A 12,740-nucleotide genomic window follows, 5' to 3' on the forward strand; every position below is an offset into this window, starting at 1 on the left:
TGCACGGACTCTAAACTAATAACACATTTAACTCCACCCTCCCAGTTTACTGGACTTGGGTCTCTTGTGGCAATGCACGGACTCTAAATTAATAATACATTTAACTCCACTCTCCCAGCTTGCTGGACTTGGGTCTCTTGTGGCAATACACAGACTCTAAATTAATAATACATTTAAGTCCGCCTTCCCACCTTGGCCTGCTCTTCCCCTAGATCTGGAAAGTTAGGGAGCGTCCACCTTGGCTCTTTTCGTGGATACGAAAGATTCCACCTCTTAGCTCCTTGGGCTATCCCACTCTGCTCCACATTCCACCACAACTTCAGGGGTGTTTTCTTTTTTCTTTTGCTTTTTTGACTGGGCTGATTAATACGCCAACCCAAAAGAGCAAAACCTTGCTCAGTAGCAGTTGATCGCAGCCCTGCATCCAGATGTGTCATAACGCAGCCAACCCCTCACAGAAACCTGCCCCGAGCATTTAAAAAAAGGAATGGTATTTTTGAACCACATATGCAATATAAAACACACACAGTTCTCAGGTTTATTTTTAGTATATCTGCAGTGGAAATTTAGTCCACAGCTGGGGAAAGGCAACTAAAAAGCAGGGTGCAAAGCCACTCATTTTTAGAAAGGTTTTGCAATCATTTTGTCGCCACCTCCTCTCTCTCTCTTTTTTTTCCCCCCTCCCTTCTATAAAATCTGACCATCCCACTCAATTTCTCTGGTTACTGTGCCTTTGTTTACATATAATTCTAACACAGCAGAATGCAGCAGCCAAGGTTTTCCCCTGCCGTAATTATACGAATCACTAAAAAAAACCAAAAAAAAAAAAAAAACCAGCCAGCGTCTAATGAAGGATAATTTCTCATATTATAGGTGGCTTAAAAATATCCTCTTCGTGTAGAATATTTTTTAATACAAGCTAGCATAATGAAACGGTTGAACACCTGTATCAACGGCCTGTGTAGAGAACTTAATCAAATTCCTGCACACCCAAGAGAATAAAAATCACTTCAGTTACCCCATAATTGTGGTCTATAAATTATCGGCAGGTCATGGAAAGGTTGCCAGAGAATTTAGCGTATTTCTGTTCATCCTTGTACCTCCCAATTGTTCATCTCCCAATGCTCTTGACCTGAGGTAACCTTCAGAGATGGGTTTCAGCAGGTTCGGACCAGTTCTGGACAACCGGTAGCGGAAAATTTGAGTAGTTCGGAGAACCGATAGTAAAAATTCTGACTGGCCCCGCCCCCATCTATTCTCTGCCTCCCGAGTCCCAGCTGATCAGAAGGAAATAGGGATTTTTTAGTAACCTTCCCCTGGAGTGGGGTGAGAATGGAGATTTGATTTGATTTGATTTGATTTGATTTGATTTGATTTGATTTATTTTATTTTATTTTATTTTATTTTATTTTATTTTATTATTTTATTTTATTTTATTTTATTTTATTTTATTTTATTTTATTTTATTTTATTTTATTATTTTATTTTATTTTATTTTATTTATATGCCGCCCCTCTCCGGAGACTCAGGGCGGCTGAGTATCCTTCCCCTGCCACGCCCACCAAGCCATGCCACGCCCACCAAGCCACACCCACAGAACCGGTAGTAAAAAAAAAATTTGAAACCCACCACTGCTTAAACCGCTAGCAAACATTACATTCACCTTCAGAAATTCGTGCTCCAGAAATCAGCCGTGTGTTTTAAATTACAAAAAAAAAAAAGGAGGTCCGTGGTTAATAATTACTGCATTTAACTTGCCCCCCAAAAAGTGTGAGTTTTTAAAAAATGAAATTTAAGTGTTAAATAATCTGCTTTTAATCTCTTCTCTTTCAATATTTAGATAATCGCCAGATGAAAAGGGGAAAAAAAAACACACATAAAAATCCTAACTGTGCCGGGGATTTATTTCCATATTCTGTCGAAAATCACTGACCTCAAGTAACAGCAATCGGGCTGAAAGGAGCTCGGATATCACATCTGACTGTCCTAAATTTAGAGAAATTGAGTCATGCTTAAATCCCATTACAGGGAAAGTGAGCACACGTGCCATTCATTCCAATGGAAGGTAAAATGTACAACTAATTATCATGGGATTTTATATCTTCCCAGGTCAAAAAAAAAAAAAAAAAGTACAGAAATTGGAAGAGACTTGAAATTAATATGTTTAATTATACCCTCAGCATGTATACCGTCTTCTCAGAGTTTCCAGGTGGCAGCTATTCAGACATCACTCAAACCAACATTCGTGATTCCCTTGGTTGAGGAATCCATGGTTAAGCTTAATGTCTATGGAGATTTTTCAAGAGGCAACTGGACTTTCTTTCGTTTTTCTTGGAAGACGTTTCACTTCCCATCCAAGAAGCTTCTTCAGCTCTGACTGGATGATGGTGGGGAATGAATGGAAGGATTTATATTCCTTGTAGACAAAGCTGGTCATTTGCATCCTTTTAGTGAGTCGTTGATGCCACGTAGGGGTTGATCTGTATCCTTCCATTCCCCACCATCCAGTCAGAGCTGGAGCTCTGGCCACAGGGAGATGTGCTGCCCCGCCCCCACGCCCCGTTTTGGGCCTAGGACGAAGCTTCCTTGAAGACTCTGGGACCAATCATTCTTTCTCGGCCCATCCTACCTTAACAAAATTGTTCTTGTAGGGAAGGTGTGATAGGTAAAACTATTTGAAACTAGATATGTACATGCTATGGTCTTCCCAGTTGCAATGGATGGCTGGGAAAGTTGGACCATAAGGAAGGCTGAGAAGGCCAAAGAATGGAGGCCTTTGAACTCTGGTGCTGGAGAAGACTCCTGCGAATCCCTTGGACTGCAAGGCGATCCATCCGGTCAGTCCTAGAGGAGATCAACCCTGACTGCTCTTTAGAAGGCCAGATCCTGAAGAGGAAACTCAAATCCTTTGGCCACCTAATGAGGAGGAAGGACTCCCTGGAGAAGAGCCTAATGCTGGGAACGATGGAGGGCAAAAGAAGAAGGGGACGGCAGAGAACGAGGTGGCTGGATGGAGTCACTGAAGCCGTCGGCGTGAGCTTAAATGGACTCCAGAAGATGGTAGAGGACAGGAAGGCCTGGAGGAACATTGTCCATGGGGTCGCAATGGGTCGGACACGACTTCGCAACTAACAACAACAACATTTTAAGAGGATATCTGCAGCGGCCAATTTGGGCTTTGAACTGACCACTGACGGAGTGCTATCTTTTTTTCTTGAAGAGATGTTTTTAACCACGTTCTTAATTAATTTGGCTCTTTGTGATTGCTAGCTCCTTTGAGCAGCCTTCTTTGATGGAAAGGCTGGTATAAACCCAGCCAACCCATGGAAAGGTTCAGATGTGCCATCAAAGCACGATTTGGCCTAAGAGAACCCTGAGCACGTTATCCAGCGGTGGGTTTCAGATATTGTTACCACCGGTTCGCCCTGTGCATGCACTTTCCAGAGGTGGGTTTCAGCAGGTTCTGACCAGTTCTGGAGAACCGGTAGTAAAAATTCTGACTGGCCCCGCCCCCATCTATTCTCTGCCTCCCGAGTCCCAGCTGATTGGGAGGGAATGGGGATTTTACAGTATCCTTCCCCTGGAGTGGGGAGGGAATGGAGATTTTACTGTATCCTTCCCCTGGAGTGGGGAGGGAATGGAGACTTTGCAATATCCTTCCCCCAGGAGTGGGGAGGAAATGGGGATTTTGCAATATCCTTCTCCTGGAGTGGGGAGGGAATGGGGATTTTACATTATCCTTCCCCTGCCACGCCCACCAAGCCATACCCACAGAACCGGTAGTAAAAAAATTTGACGTTATTTGATATTAAACCAGAACCAACTTTTGCAGAAATCCCTGCGAATTTCTGCTTTGCAAACATCCAATAAAAACTTTCAAAAAAGGATTTTTTTCCCCGCCCGTAACGGAGAGTTGGGGGGAGAGGGAAAATTTCATTTTGTAAGTACGTTTGGAAAAACAAAGATACCAACAAGCTTCGTATCCATATTTAGTTAATCCTTGCTTGGGAAAAAAAAATGACACAGTAATACTTTTAAGAAGCGGGTCTATATTGATTTTCACTGTTTCCCAAACAGAAATTAAGTCTTTTAATTCCGGCAAGGAGCTCAGCAAAGTCTCTGACTAGAAGACTCCAGCTGTGAATGCCAATAGAAAATTGTTTCTATAGCTTAAGCGCTGGAAGAGAAATAAAAGGATTTTTTAAAACTGCTTGTCAAAGGATTAAATTTCCTCCAACGAGAAAATGAGTTATTAAACTAATATTGTATTAGTTTTGAAACAAGCGTACTTCCTTCTTTCAGTCACCTAGTTATTCCACGTGGCGCTCAGTGCCACTTTAATTTATTTCTAAGTGAAAATAAACTTGGAGGAGGAGGAGAAAAAAATCTGGTTTTATTGGGGTACAGGGATAATTAAAGCTCTAAATATAGAGCCGAGGTGGCGCAGTGGTTAGGGTGCAGTACTGCACCTACTTCAGCTGACTGCTAGTTCAGCAGATCAGCGGATCAAATCTCACCAGCTCAAGGTTGACTCAGCCTTCCATCCTTCCGAGGTGGGTAAAATGAGGACCCAGATTGTTTTATTTATTTTTTTATTTTTATTTTATATCAAATTTATATACAGCCCTTCTCCCTGAGGACTCAGGGCGGTGTACAGCCAAATAAAAACATAGACTACAAACATTAAAATACTATTAAAAAGATATATATAAATTTGGCCCCGTAATTAAAAAATGATGACAAACTAATTAAAAACATTTAAAAGTGTTAAGCCAGCCCGGCTTGCTGAAAAAAGAAAGTTTTAAGGGCACGGCAGAAGGCACCGAGGTCTTGGATTCTCCTTATCTCTGGGGGCAGTTGGTTCCAGAGGGTAGGTGCCCCCACAGATGTTGGGGGCAATATGCTATTTAGTATATTGTCTTTGGTGTAAGCCGCCCAGAGTCCTCGGAGAGTAGGCGGCACAGAAATATGAATAATAAAAATAATTAAAAAATAATAATAAAGAAATGTTTGGAATGAGGTGGAGGGGAAATGATCCTACAGATTTGCTGAATTTGCTAAAAGGATATTCACCATTGTTTCTAATATTTGCAACCCCTCACAAAAAGGCTTTTCCTTATTCAGCAATATATAAGCTTCATTATGGGAATGTAGTAGATATGAGTGGTGCGGTGGCCTAGGGGTGGAGCTCTTACCCTCACAATCAGGAGGCTGTGAGTTCGATCCCAGGTAGAGGCAGATATTTCTCTCTCTGGGCACAATGGGAATATATCTGCTGCAAAACTCCGCATTGGCGACAGGAAGGGCATCCGGCCAGGAAACTCCATTCAGTTGCCCTGACTCCACCCCGCAAGGGATTACGGGGTCATTAAACAACGACATTATGGGATGTAGATGCTCCATCATTGGAGGTTTTCAAGAAGAGACCGGACAACCATTTGTCCAGGATTGTATATAGGGTCTTCTTCTCGAGCAGGGAGGTTAGACTAGAAGACCTCCAAGGTTCCCTTTCAGCCCTATTAGTCTACATTTTATGTTCTGTGAATAAATGTATCAGCAGAAACTGACACTTTTGAACAATGGCGTCGGAAAGAACTCTTGAGGGACCTCATGGACAGCTAAGAATAAAACAAATGGATCATCCATTAAATCAACCAGGAGATTCCATGAGACACAAATAATGAGACTCAAATTATCACACATTGGATGCATAATAATGAGACCCAAATCCCTTGAATACAATAGTCTATAATGATGGGAAAGGTGGAAAGAAAGAGGAGAGTGTTCTGCCCCAAATCCGGATTCCCGAGGATATTGACACACACCAACGGTCCTTATCAAATTTATTAAGTAGCAAGAATAAACCAAAGTCCGGCAAAGGTTGGCAACCAGCCCAGAAAACAAGATACGAGAAGACTTTTCCAAAAATGCTCTGATGATAATTACAAGTTGTTTCCAGCAAGAAACTTACTAACGGCGTGTGACTTAAATAGGCTAAGGGAGTGGCCAATTATCCTCAAGCCTTACTCTCGAGGAGACCTCCTCCTCCTGCCTTTTGGCAGCCCTGCGTGCTCGAGCATTGAGGAGAGGCTCCTCCACTTCGCTCTCTCCACTTGAAGGAACATCTGGAGGTTCTGAAAGCCCTGGCTGAGTCTCTGCCTCTGGCACCACATCCTCTTCAGCCTCCTCGCTGTCAGATGCGAGCGCCGGCTGCACAGGCTGCTGGCGCGACACCACACCAGCCTCCTCCTCGTCGGGATCAGCCACGATCCGCGCAGGCCGCTGGCGGGCCACAACAGAGAGAACAACCAGCCACAAGGTGGATGAACTCAATTACATCCGTGATAAATGGATGAGTTAGAAGATCCAAAGGACCAGGTTGGCCATGGATCCACTCAGAAAAAAATCAACTAATTTGGTTGCTAAGAGTCGACATCAACTTCATGGAACATAATCAACCCAACTCAAAATATACGGTATCGTCAAGAGAGTAAAAGAATGGAGATGGAAACGAACGGGCTGGTCACACAGCAAGAAGAACTGATGCAAGGTGGACCAAGGCAGTCCTAGAATGGATCCCACCTGATCAAAAGCGTCTACGAAAGAGACCTAAAACAAGATGGAGCGATGACATCAGCAAGTATTGCCGGCCCAATTGGCAAAAGAAAGCTCAGGACTGTATTGGTTGGAAATGTCTATGGAGATTCTCCGCCATCCAGGTCCTGGTTGTCCCAAAGGTGCTTTTTCAAGAGGCAACTGGACTTTCTTGGTTTTTCTTTTAAGATGTTTTGCTTCTCATCCAGGAAGCTTCTTCAGCTCTGACTGGATGTCCTTCCATTCCCCATCATCCAGTCAAATGAGAAGTGAAATGTCTTGGATGAGAAGTGAAACGTCTTCAAAGAAAAACCAGAAAGTCCAGTTGCGTCTTGAAATAGCATCTTTGGGACATATTGGTTGGAAATATGCGGAAGAGGCCTTAATCCAGCAGTGGATAGACAATGGGAAGGAGGAGGAGGAGGAGGAGGAGGAGGAGGAGGAGGAGGAGGAGGAGGAGGAGGAGGAGGAGGAGGAGGAGGAGGAGAGGGAGAAGAAGAAGAAGAAGAAGAAGAAGAAGAAGAAGAAGAAGAAGAAGAAGAAGAAGAAGAAGAAGAAGAAGAAGAAGAAGAAGAAGAAGAAGAAGAAGAAGAAGAAGAAGAACAACAACAACAACAACAGGAGGAGGAGGAAGAGGAGGAGGAGGAGAAGGAGAGGAAGAGGAAGAAAAGAAGGAGGAGAAGGAGAAGGAGTGTGAGAAGAAGAAGCAGAAGAAGAAGCAGAAGAAGAAGAAGAAGAAGAAGAAGAAGAAGAAGAAGAAGAAGAAGAAGAAGAAGAAGAAGAAGAAGAGGAGGAGGAGGAGGAGGAGGAGGAGGAGGAAGAGGAGGAGGAGGAGGAGGAAGAAGAAGAAGAAGAAGAAGAAGAAGAAGAAGAAGAAGAAGAAGAAGAAGAAGAAGAAGAAGAAGAAGAAGAAGAAGAAGAAGAAGAAGAAGAAGAAGAAGAAGAGCAACAACAACAACAACAACAACAACAACCACTCATCTCACAATTTTGCGATTGTTAAGTGAAGAGCGCCTGATTTTATGACCTTTGTGTTGGGGTCATTAATTGAATCACCCAGTGGTTGAGCCAATCCAGCTTCCCCCATTGGTTTGGCTTGTTGGAATCCAATGAAAGAGGAAGATTCTATTCCTAGGAATGGAGAGCCCCACTCACCGTCCATGGTTTGACCTTCTCTTTTCAACATCTGGACAGCCCCGACGTATTTCTTGAGCTGGACTTTGAGCACCTCATTCTCCCTGCAAGGTCAAGAACAGGAAGACGGGACAGTTATTTTTAATCAAGCCAGTCAAATCACCGTAGGCCAAGTTATGCCAATCAATTCATCTTCCATGTAGCGATCTGCAGTCGTGGCCAAAATCGTGGAAACCTTTTGGGGAAAGTGTATTTTTGAGGTTTGATGGCTAATAACATCACTTTTTGGGGGGAGGGGGGGAGTTTCAAGATCATCCTATTCCACTGCTGGAGTGGCCTGGGAATAGCCCAGACCTTCACCCAAATGAAAATCTAGGGAGCCGACTCAAGAAACTTGTTAGTCAGAAGCGACCCAGCAATAAAACCCAGTTAATAGAAGCAACCCTTCAATCTTGGTTTCACATTACAACAGCTGCAGAACTCAAAGACCATTCATCCATCCATCCTTCCTTTCATCCTTCCTTCCATCCATCCATCCATCCATCCACTCATCCACCCATCCATCCATCCATCCACTCATCCACCCACCCACCCACCCATCCATCCATCCATCCATCCATCCACTCATCCACCCACCCACCCACCCACCCACCCATCCATCCATCCATCCATCTATCCACTCATCCACCCATCCATCCATCCACTCATCCACCCACCCACCCATCCACCCATCCATCCATCCATCCATCCACTCATCCACCCACCAATCCATCCATCCATCCATCCACCCACTCATCCACCCATCCATCCATCCATCCATCCATCCATCCATCCACCCACCCATCCACCCACCCACCCATCCACCCATCCATCCACTCATCCACCCATCCATCCATCCATGGTGGTATAGTGGTTAGAATGCAATATTGCAGGCTAAATCTGCCGACTGCCAGCAGCTCTATTCTCACCAGCTCAAGGTTGACTCAGCCTTCCATCCTTCCGAGGTGGGTAAAATGAGCACCCTAATTTTGGGGGGCAATATGATGACTCTGTAAACCGCTTAGAGAGGGCTGTAAAGCACTGTAAAGCGGTATATAAGTCTAAGGGCTATTGCCATTGCTATTTTGCAGAAACCCCAAGCAACATCACCACCTAGCCCACTCCGCTACCTTGCCAAGGCCTGGATCCTCACTGTATAGTGTTCTTCATGCTCAGAAACTTTCTTCTTCAGGTTGTCCACCTCTTGACGGAGTCCCGACGAATGTTCCATCTCGCCCTCCAAGAGGCTCCGCAAGGAACTGCAGAGAAGAGCGCAGCGTGAGACGGATTGTCTGAAATCTGATATCAAGACCAAACTTTTTCAGAGGGGAACCCAAAGGAAGACGACTCCCCGGAAGCGCAATTGGAGATTTTCCACCAAGAGTGTGAGGCAGGAGCTCAGCAAAAGGTGGAGCCACCTCAAAAACAAACAAGATTTTCTTGGGAAAGCGTGAGAGAGAAATTCAAAGCAATTCTGCCTTGGTTGTGTTAGGTATAAGTGGAGGCAGAGTGAGGCTTTGAGAAGGTTTCAAGGTTCAGTTAGAATCAGAGGTGGGTTTCAGCAAGTTCTGACCAGTTCTGGAGAACCGGTAGTGGAAATTTTGAGTAGTTCGGAGAACTGGTAAATACCACCTCCGACTGGCCCCGTCCCCATCTATTCTCTGCCTCCTGAATCCCAGCTGATCGGGAGGAAATGGGGATTTTGCAGTAACCTTCCCCTGGAGTGGGGTGGGAATGGAGATTTTACAGCATCCTTCCCTTGGAGTGGGGAGGAAATAAGAGATTTTGAAAGCCCTTGAAAGAAAGAGAGAACCGGTTCGCTCATGGCTGAAAGTCGGAACTAACGGTTCGCCCGAACCCATCTAAACTGGTAGAAACCCACCACTGGTATGCATGCTTTCCATAGAAGTGACCCAAAGTATCGTTTGTTTTACCTAGTCTGTTCTTCTAGTTCATGCTTTCTGTTCATCATGGCTACAATAGCTTGCCGAAGTTCCGCTTGTGGGGGGGGGAAGAAAAACAAAATAGACAAAATTAAGTCTATTATTCTTTGTAATGAACACTTAGTCATCTCATGCAGAACAGTTCTTAAATTCATGCCGCATAAGCAGAGATATTTGCGTTTCGGTTAAGAGTTCGGTTGACTTCATTCTTCTTATTTTAACTGTTTTAGTTAACACAAACGGCTATCCACACTTCTTAAAACAGCCTCCCCCCCCTTAACCTAAAACCTTCCAAACACTTGAAGATTATGCTGATTTCAAGAGAAGGGAAATACAGCAGTAATAACACCAAATCAGATTGTTATTATTTAGAAGAACTCTATTCTAGACCAGTATCTTTCCAAATAAAGATGGAGTGATACAGGGGGGGTTCTAAATTTTTTTACTACCGGTTCTGTGGGCGTGGCTTATTTTGTGGGCGTGGCTTGATGGTCATGTGACAATTATTTAGGATTTAGCAGAGGTACTGGTCTACCAGGCTTTTAACTGCTTGCAGAGCTGTACCGATCTACCCATTTATTTTTTGCAGGCACTGATCTACCCATGTATTTTTGCAGGCACTGATCTACTCATGTATTTTTGCAGGCACTGATCTACTCATGTATTTTTGCAGGCACTGGTCTACCCATTTATTTTGGCAGGCACTGATCTACTCATGTATTTTTGCAGGCACTGATCTACCCATGTATTTTTGCGGGCACTGATCTACCCATGTATTTTTGCAGGCACTGGTCTACTCATGTATTTTTGCAGGCACTGGTCTACCCATTTATTTTTGCAGGCACTGATCTACCCATGTATTTTTGCGGGCACTGATCTACTCATGTATTTTTGCAGGCACTGGTCTACTCATGTATTTTTGCAGGCACTGGTCTACCCATTTATTTTTGCAGGCACTGATCTACTCATGTATTTTTGCAGGCACTGGTCTACCCATTTGTTTTCTTTTAACACTGATCAGCTGTAGGGCGGCCCTTTGAAGCCCCGCGGCAAGAGTTTAAACAGTTTTTTTCCCTCTAGCTGATCAGCTGGGACTCAGGAGGCAGCAATAGATTGGGGGTGGGGCCAAATAAAAGGTAAGAATAACGCAGGGGGCAGAACCGGTTTGGTGACATCATATCGTCACCGCTACTGGCTCGGGAGAACCGGGCCGAACCGGGAGGAACCCACCACTGGAGTGATAGAAGAAAATATTTGTAGCCCAGGACTGAACTGTGGGGTCCTTGATGCTCAGTGCTAGAAGGAGGTGGAGTGGGAAGCCATTTGTATATAAAACAGAGCAAACCTCACTCCTTTCCCGCACTGATGATGTTACCTATTTGGGTCATGAAACATCTGCAAGAAAACAATCAAGCTCAGAGAGCAACAAAGACCCCACAATTTAGAAGGCGGAAGGATTTCCTCTATAAATGATCGGCATCAAATGCACATACTACAATTTCCCCCCAAAAGTCTCCAGTTAAACCTAGCAATGCTTTACTTCTCCAAATTAGCACGTTTGAGTGGATTATCTGCAGAAAACAACACGAGCCTGTTTATAAGCACCTCCCCAGGCCAAGATGTTAATTTAAAGCCACTTTCAATGGCTAATCTAAACCACCGCAGCCTGCAAGCACTCTTAAGAATGATGGGGAAATGAAATGACTTATCAGCGTACATCTGTAATGATTTATCAGCGTACACCTACATACTTCTTTTTTTTTGGTGTGTTGATAAAATAAGCATCCTAAATGAAAAATGAAGATTTGCTTCCAGGCTTGGCAGAGAGTCAAACACTTTTCTTTTTGGATTTAATTTTCAGGCACAAAGTATCGGTTCTGTGCATTACGTTCCAGTTCGGAAGATTTATTGCTCAAGCCAACTCACAAGGATCGAGTCGACTAAAGTACTAAATTGGAGCCAGATAAATTCAAGAGAATTCAAGAGAAGTTGGAGGTGAACCATTTGTGGCAATGCAGCAATTCTAAGCTGATGACTCTCTTAACTCTACCACCCCTGCCTACTCTTCACCTACATTAACGGACAAAAAAACAGAAACTTCATATGGACCTCTGCTTTTATGTACGATAACGGCAGCGGGATTTTTATCTCCTCAAAGGGGGAAGGACTTAGAGATATCGTGTTTCCCCGAAAATAAGACCCTGTCTTATATTTTTTTTGAACCCCGAAATAAGCGCTTAGCGTTATTTTCAGGGAGGTCTTATTATTTTGGGCGCATGGAGCAAGATGGGGCTCCTCTTGCCGTCTGATTTCCTGATTTCCAGCTCTGTGTTTAAATATTTTCGGGGAGGGCTTATTTTCAGGGGGAGGCTTAATTTAGCGCAGGCGCTCAAAAGCCCGATTGGGCTTATTATCAGGGGATGTCTTATTTTCAGGGAAACAGGACACCTACAATGCAACCATGGACACTGAAGAGTGGTGGAATTGGCAGAGATGGAGAAAATTTGACAGTTTTGATGAAAGAAAAGAACCACGATTGTACTTTTGCCGAGGAAGTAAAAGGCCCGAAAACCTGATTTGGGGGATTTGGTGATTAGCACTTATATGGGAATTATCAAAATGTTCAAAATTATCAAAATGTGCACAAATGTTCATCTTAGAGTAAGAGTCTGATGTAGTCTTATATTTATACCTGAATCAAAAAAAGTCAGAAGTTATTCTTTTCCATATTTTTCTCTTCCTTCCTTCCTTCTTTTCCCTTCCTTCCTTCCCTCCTTTCTCTCTAGAGAAAGATAGATAGATAGATAGATAGATAGATAGATAGATAGATAGATAGATAGATAGATAGATAGATAGATAGTGTAGCCTTATTTTTGGGGAGGTCTTATTATTTTGGGATGCGTGGAGGAAACCATCAAGGGCCTTGGTGGCGCAGCAGACTAAAAGTGCTGTTAAGTAATACCAGCTGCCTGCAATTACTGCGAGTTCAAATCTCACCAGGCTCAAGGTTGACTCAGCCTTCCATCCTTT

General features: G+C 43.7%; 1 protein-coding gene across 2 annotated transcripts in view; it reads right to left on the reverse strand.

Moving 5' to 3' along the window:
• Nucleotides 1-12,740, reverse strand: part of SNX29 (sorting nexin 29) — a 181,904-nt gene that overhangs the window by 139,107 nt on the left and 30,057 nt on the right. For both annotated transcript variants that reach the window (XM_087878406.1, XM_060692920.2), the window contains exons 12-14: nt 9,702-9,765; nt 8,898-9,026; nt 7,750-7,832 (exon numbers count right to left, since the gene is read on the reverse strand). In XM_087878406.1, the coding sequence (XP_087734532.1) occupies nt 7,750-7,832; nt 8,898-9,026; nt 9,702-9,765 (276 nt within the window). The remainder of the gene's footprint in view (nt 1-7,749; nt 7,833-8,897; nt 9,027-9,701; nt 9,766-12,740) is intronic.

Source organism: Pantherophis guttatus, chromosome 14 (assembly GCF_059756535.1).
Source record: "Pantherophis guttatus breed Tessera chromosome 14, ASM5975653v1, whole genome shotgun sequence".
Lineage (NCBI taxonomy): Eukaryota > Metazoa > Chordata > Lepidosauria > Squamata > Colubridae > Pantherophis > Pantherophis guttatus.